Raw genomic sequence first — 6,000 nt, forward strand, 5'->3', positions numbered from 1 at the left:
AATCCCTAAGCCGCGCGGTCACAATTTCTGCTAAAAACCTGACGTTCTGCAATTCACTCAAAAATGGAGCCAAACTGTTGCAAGTGATCCCCTGAAATGTTTTTCGGTGGAAACAGATGGGTTTTTATCATCGGAAACAGAATTAGCCCTCGACGTCTGAACAACCTTTTTTGAAAAAATCCCTAAGCCGAGCGGTCACAATTTCTGCTAAAAATCTGACGTTCTGCAATTCACTCAAAAATGTTGGCAAACCGTTGCAAGTGACCCCCTGAAATGTTTTTCGGTGGAAACAGATGGGTTTTTATCATCGGAAACAGAATTAGCCCTCGACGTCTGACCACCTTTTTTTGAAAAAATCCCTAAGCCGCGCGGTCACAATTTCTGCTAAAAATCTGACGTTCTGCAATTCACTCAAAAATGTTGGCAAACTGTTGCAAGTGATCCCCTGAAATGTTTTTCGGTGGAAACAGATGGGTTTTTATCATCGGAAACAGAATGAGCCCTCGACGTCTGAACAACTTTTTTTGAAAAAATACCTAAGCCGTGCGGTCACAATTTCTGCTAAAAATCTGACGTTCTGCAATTCACTCAATAATGGTGCCAAACTGTTGCAAGTGATCCCCTGAAATGTTTTTCGGTGGAAACAGATGGGTTTTTATCACCGGAAACAAAATTAGCCCTGAACGTCTGATCAAGTTTTTTTGAAAAAATCCCTAAGCCGCGCGGTCACAATTTCAGAAAAAATCTGACGTTCTGCAATCCACTCAAAAATGGTGCCAAACTGTTGCAAACGATCCCCTGAAAGGTTTTTTGGTGGAAACAGATGGGTTTTTATCATCGGAAACAGAATGAGCCCTCGAGGTCTGAACAACTTTTTTTGAAAAAATCCCTAAGCCTCACGGTCACAATTTCTGCTAAAAATCTGATGTTCTGCAGTTCACTCAAAAATGTTGGGAAACTGTTGCACGTGATCCCCTGAAATGTTTTTCGGTGGAAACAGATGGGTTTTTTTCATCGGAAACAGAATTAGCCTTCAACGTCTGAACAACTTTTTTTGAAAAAATCCCTAAGCCGCGCGGTCACAATTTCTGCTAAAAATCTGACGTTCTGCAATTCACTGAAAAATGGTGTCAAACTGTTGCAAACGATCCCCTGAAAGGTTTTTTGGTGGAAACAGATGGGTTTTTATCATCGGAAACAAAATTAGCCCTGGACGTCTGAACAATTTTTTTTGAAAAAATCCCTAAGCTGCGCGGTCACAATTTCAGAAAAAAATCTGACGTTCTGCAATTCACTCAAAAATGGTGCCAAACTGTTGCAAACGATCCCCTGAAAGGTTTTTCGGTGGAAACAGATGGGTTTTTATCATTGAAACAGAATGAGCCCTCGACGTCTGAACAACTTTTTTTGAAAAAATCCCTAAGCCGCGCGGTCACAATTTCTGCTAAAAATCTGACGTTCTGCAATTCACTCAAAAATGGTGCCAAACTGTTGCAAACGATCCCCTGAAAGGTTTTTCGGTGGAAACAGATGGGTTTTTATCATCAGAAACAGAATTAGCCCTCGACGTCTGAACAACTTTTTTTGAAAAAATCCCTAAGCCGCGCGGTCACAATTTCTGCTAAAAATCTGACGTTCTGCAATTCACTCAAAAATGTTGGGAAACTGTTGCACGTGATCCCCTGAAATGTTTTTCGGTGGAAACAGATGGGTTTTTATCATCGGAAACAGAATTAGCCCTCGACGTCTGAACAACTTTTTTTGAAAAAATCCCTAAGCCGCGCGGTCACAATTTCTGCTAAAAATCTGACGTTCTGCAATTCACTCAAAAATGGTCTCAAACTGTTGCACGTGATCCCCTGAAATGTTTTTCGGTGGAAACAGATGGGTTTTTATCATCGGAAACAGAATTAGCCCTCGACGTCTGAACAACTTTTTTTGAAAAAATCCCTAAGCCGCGCGGTCACAATTTCTGCTAAAAATCTGACGTTCTGCAATTCACTCAAAAATGGTGCCAAACTGTTGCAAACGATCCCCTGAAAGGTTTTTCGGTGGAAACAGATGGGTTTTTATCATCGGAAACAGAATGAGTCTTCGACGTCTGAACAACTTTTTTTGAAAAAATCCCTAAGTCGCGCGGTCACAATTTTTGCTAAAAATCTGACGTTCTGCAATTCACTCAAAAATGTTGGCAAACCGTTGCAAGTGACCCCCTGAAATGTTTTTCGGTGGAAACAGATGGGTTTTTCTCATCGGAAACAGAATTAGCCCTCGACGTCTGAACAACTTTTTTTGAAAAAATCCCTAAGCCGCGCGGTCACAATTTCAGAAAAAATCTGACGTTCTGCAATTCACTCAAAAATGTTGGCAAACTGTTGCAAGTGATCCCCTGAAATGTTTTTTGGTGGAAACAGATGGGTTTTTATCATCGGAAACAGAATGAGCCCTCGACGTCTGAACAACTTTTTTTGAAAAAATACCTAAGCCGTGCGGTCACAATTTCTGGTAAAAATCTGACGTTCTGCAATTCACTCAAAAATGGTGCCAAACTGTTGCAAGTGATCCCCTGAAATGTTTTTCGGTGGAAACAGATGGGTTTTTATCACCGGAAACAAAATTAGCCCTGAACGTCTAAACAAGTTTTTTTGAAAAAATCCCTAAGCCGCGCGGTCACAATTTCAGAAAAAATCTGACGTTCTGCAATTCACTGAAAAATCATGCCAAACTGTTGCAAACGATCCCCTGAAAGGTTTTTTGGTGGAAACAGATGGGTTTTTTTCATCGGAAACAGAATTAGCCTTCAACGTCTGAACAACTTTTTTTGAAAAAATCCCTAAGCCGCGCGGTCACAATTTCTGCTAAAAATCTGACGTTCTGCAATTCACTCAAAAATGGTGTCAAACTGTTGCAAACGATCCCCTGAAAGGTTTTTTGGTGGAAACAGATGGGTTTTTATCATCGGAAACAAAATTAGCCCTGGACGTCTGAACAATTTTTTTTGAAAAAATCCCTAAGCCGCGCGGTCACAATTTCTGCTAAAAATCTGACGTTCTGCAATTCACTGAAAAATGGTGTCAAACTGTTGCAAACGATCCCCTGAAAGGTTTTTTGGTGGAAACAGATGGGTTTTTATCATTGGAAACAGAATTAGCCCTCGACGTCTGAACAACTTTTTTTGAAAAAATCCCTAAGCCGCGCGGTCACAATTTCTGCTAAAAATCTGACGTTCTGCAATTCACTCAAAAATGGTGCCAAACTGTTGCAAACGATCCCCTGAAAGGTTTTTCGGTGGAAACAGATTGGTTTTTATCATCGGAAACAGAATTAGCCCTCGACGTCTGAACAACTTTTTTTGAAAAAATCCCTAAGCCGCGCGGTCACAATTTCTGCTAAAAATCTGACATTCTGCAATTCACTCAAAAATGGTCTATCCCTGTGAAGATACACTGGAGCGGCTCCTCAACTGGCTGGAACACGACCACCTGCAAGTCCGGAAGCTCAGCGTCAGAGGGATATCCCTGTTTCTGGACTCTGACATGGCAAGTGATGCTCAGAGGGAGGGAGGGGGGGTACAGATCTCAATTCTAATCATGGCCCAGCACTCTTTTGCTGGCACAATACTGAAGGGCCTGTGCTAAAAGGCATGAGGCCTTTCAGACCTTTGAAAAGATTCTCTCTTTTGTGTAGGACCCTTCGCTTCTGCGGCTCTTGCTGCTGGATTCCATCCCTTCTGCAGAAGCCGATGTCCTCCCAGAGTTGATAGAGCTGGTAGACCAAGCCTACCTCTCCGGGGAGCTGGGAGAGGAAGACCTGAAGATGCTGGCGGCAACCTACTGCGGTCTGGCTGCCCATGTGAGTATTAGGGAAAACATGACATCACACCCAGTGGTGGAGGAATGCTTTGGAAGAGGAAGGGTGGGGTTTAGACTGGCATGCAGCAGAGATGTTCTGGCTTCAGGAGGGTGTTCCTCTGGAGCACCTTCTCTTGAAGCCTGCCTGGAAAACAAAGGGGGAGAGTCACCCCTCCCCCCAGTCTCCCCCAGGAGGAGGATAGGGGGCTGAGCATGCTCAAAACACCCCAGTGGGCAGGATAAAGGAAACTGATCTGATGAGAAATACAACCTCCGATATTTTCTGCCTACAGGAGGAAGCCTCCGTCCGGGCATCAGCCATCCAACATCTGGGGCTGCTTCGGGGCTGGGTGAGAGACCAAAGGCTTCCAATAACATCAACAGAAGAAGAAGCCATTCACGAACTGGTTGTCATCCTCATTCACCTCGAAGACAAGGACGAGGTGGCCAAGGTGAGGGCCAAAGAGGTGGACTTATACAGTAGGAGGGAGGGATTGTTCTCAGGAGCTTACAAGACTATGTACCACAATTTGTAACCCTCTTCTCTTCTTGTGTTGCAGGCCGCAAGGAGGGCTCTTTCCCATCTAGCCCCACAAGTCAAGTGGTGGGCTCATCCCAACAAATTTAGCCTCCACTTTGCTCTCCACCTTTCAGGGGATCGTTTGCAACAGTTTGACACCACTTTTGAGTGAATTGCAGAACGTCAGATTTTTAGCAGAAATTGTGACCGCGCGGCTTAGGGATTTTTTCAAAAAAAGTTGTTCAGACGTTGAAGGCTAATTCTGTTTCCGATGAAAAAAACCCATCTGTTTCCACCGAAAAACCTTTCAGGGGATTACGTGCAACAGTTTCCCAACATTTTTGAGTGAACTGCAGAACATCAGATTTTTAGCAGAAATTGTGGCCGCGCGGCTTAGGGATTTTTTCAAAAAAAGTTGTTCAGACCTCGAGGGCTCATTCTGTTTCCGATGATAAAAACCCATCTGTTTCCACCAAAAAACCTTTCAGGGGATCGTTTGCAACAGTTTGGCACCATTTTTGAGTGAATTGCAGAACGTCAGATTTTTTCTGAAATTGTGACCGCGCGGCTTAGGGATTTTTTCAAAAAAACTTGTTCAGACGTTCAGGGCTAATTTTGTTTCCGGTGATAAAAACCCATCTGTTTCCACCGAAAAACATTTCAGGGGATCACTTGCAACAGTTTGGCACCATTTTTGAGTGAATTGCAGAACGTCAGATTTTTAGCAGAAATTGTGACCGCACGGCTTAGGTATTTTTTCAAAAAAAGTTGTTCAGACGTCGAGGGCTCATTCTGTTTCCGATGATAAAAACCCATCTGTTTCCACCGAAAAACATTTCAGGGGATCTCTTGCAACAGTTTGCCAACATTTTTGAGTGAATTGCAGAAAGTCAGATTTTTAGCAAAAATTGTGACCGCGCGGCTTAGGGATTTTTTCAAAAAAAGTTGTTCAGACGTCGAGGGCTAATTCTGTTTCCGATGATAAAAACCCATCTGTTTCCACCGAAAAACATTTCAGCGGGTCACTTGCAACGGTTTGCCAACATTTTTGAGTGAATTGCAGAACGTCAGATTTTTAGCAGAAATTGTGACCGCTCGGCTTAGGGATTTATTCAAAAAAAGTTGTTCAGACGTCGAGGGCTAATTCTGTTTCCGATGATAAAAACCAATCTGTTTCCACCGAAAAACATTTCAGGGGATCACTTGCAACAGTTTGGCACCATTTTTGAGTGAATTGCAGAACGTCAGATTTTTAGCAGAAATTGTGACCGCACGGCTTAGGTATTTTTTCAAAAAAAGTTGTTCAGACGTCGAAGACTCATTCTGTTTCCGATGATAAAAACCCATCTGTTTCCACCGAAAAACCTTTCAGGGGATCGTTTGCAACAGTTTGGCACCATTTTTGAGTGAATTGCAGAACTTCAGATTTTTAGCAGAAATTGTGACCGCGCGGCTTAGGGATTTTTTCAAAAAAAGTTGTTCAGACGTCGAGGGCTAATTCTGTTTCCGATGATAAAAACCCATCTGTTTCCACCGAAAAACATTTCAGGGGATCACGTGCAACAGTTTCCCAACATTTTTGAGTGAATTGCAGAACGTCAGATTTTTAGCAGAAATTGTGACCACGCG

General features: G+C 42.9%; 1 protein-coding gene across 1 annotated transcript; it reads left to right on the plus strand.

The window, feature by feature from the left end:
* Positions 1 to 3,422: 3,422 nt before the first annotated feature.
* Positions 3,423 to 4,543, plus strand: LOC310711128 (uncharacterized protein; the record flags this gene model as incomplete). Its single annotated transcript, XM_083512597.1, has 4 exons — positions 3,423 to 3,539; positions 3,688 to 3,852; positions 4,145 to 4,303; positions 4,412 to 4,543. 4 exons carry the CDS (start codon positions 3,423 to 3,425, stop codon positions 4,541 to 4,543), a joined length of 573 nt encoding a protein of 190 aa, XP_083368723.1.
* Between the last annotated feature and the right edge of the window lie 1,457 nt (positions 4,544 to 6,000).

Source organism: Podarcis liolepis (genome assembly GCF_965112155.1).
Source record: "Podarcis liolepis genome assembly, chromosome: 7".
Lineage (NCBI taxonomy): Eukaryota > Metazoa > Chordata > Lepidosauria > Squamata > Lacertidae > Podarcis > Podarcis liolepis.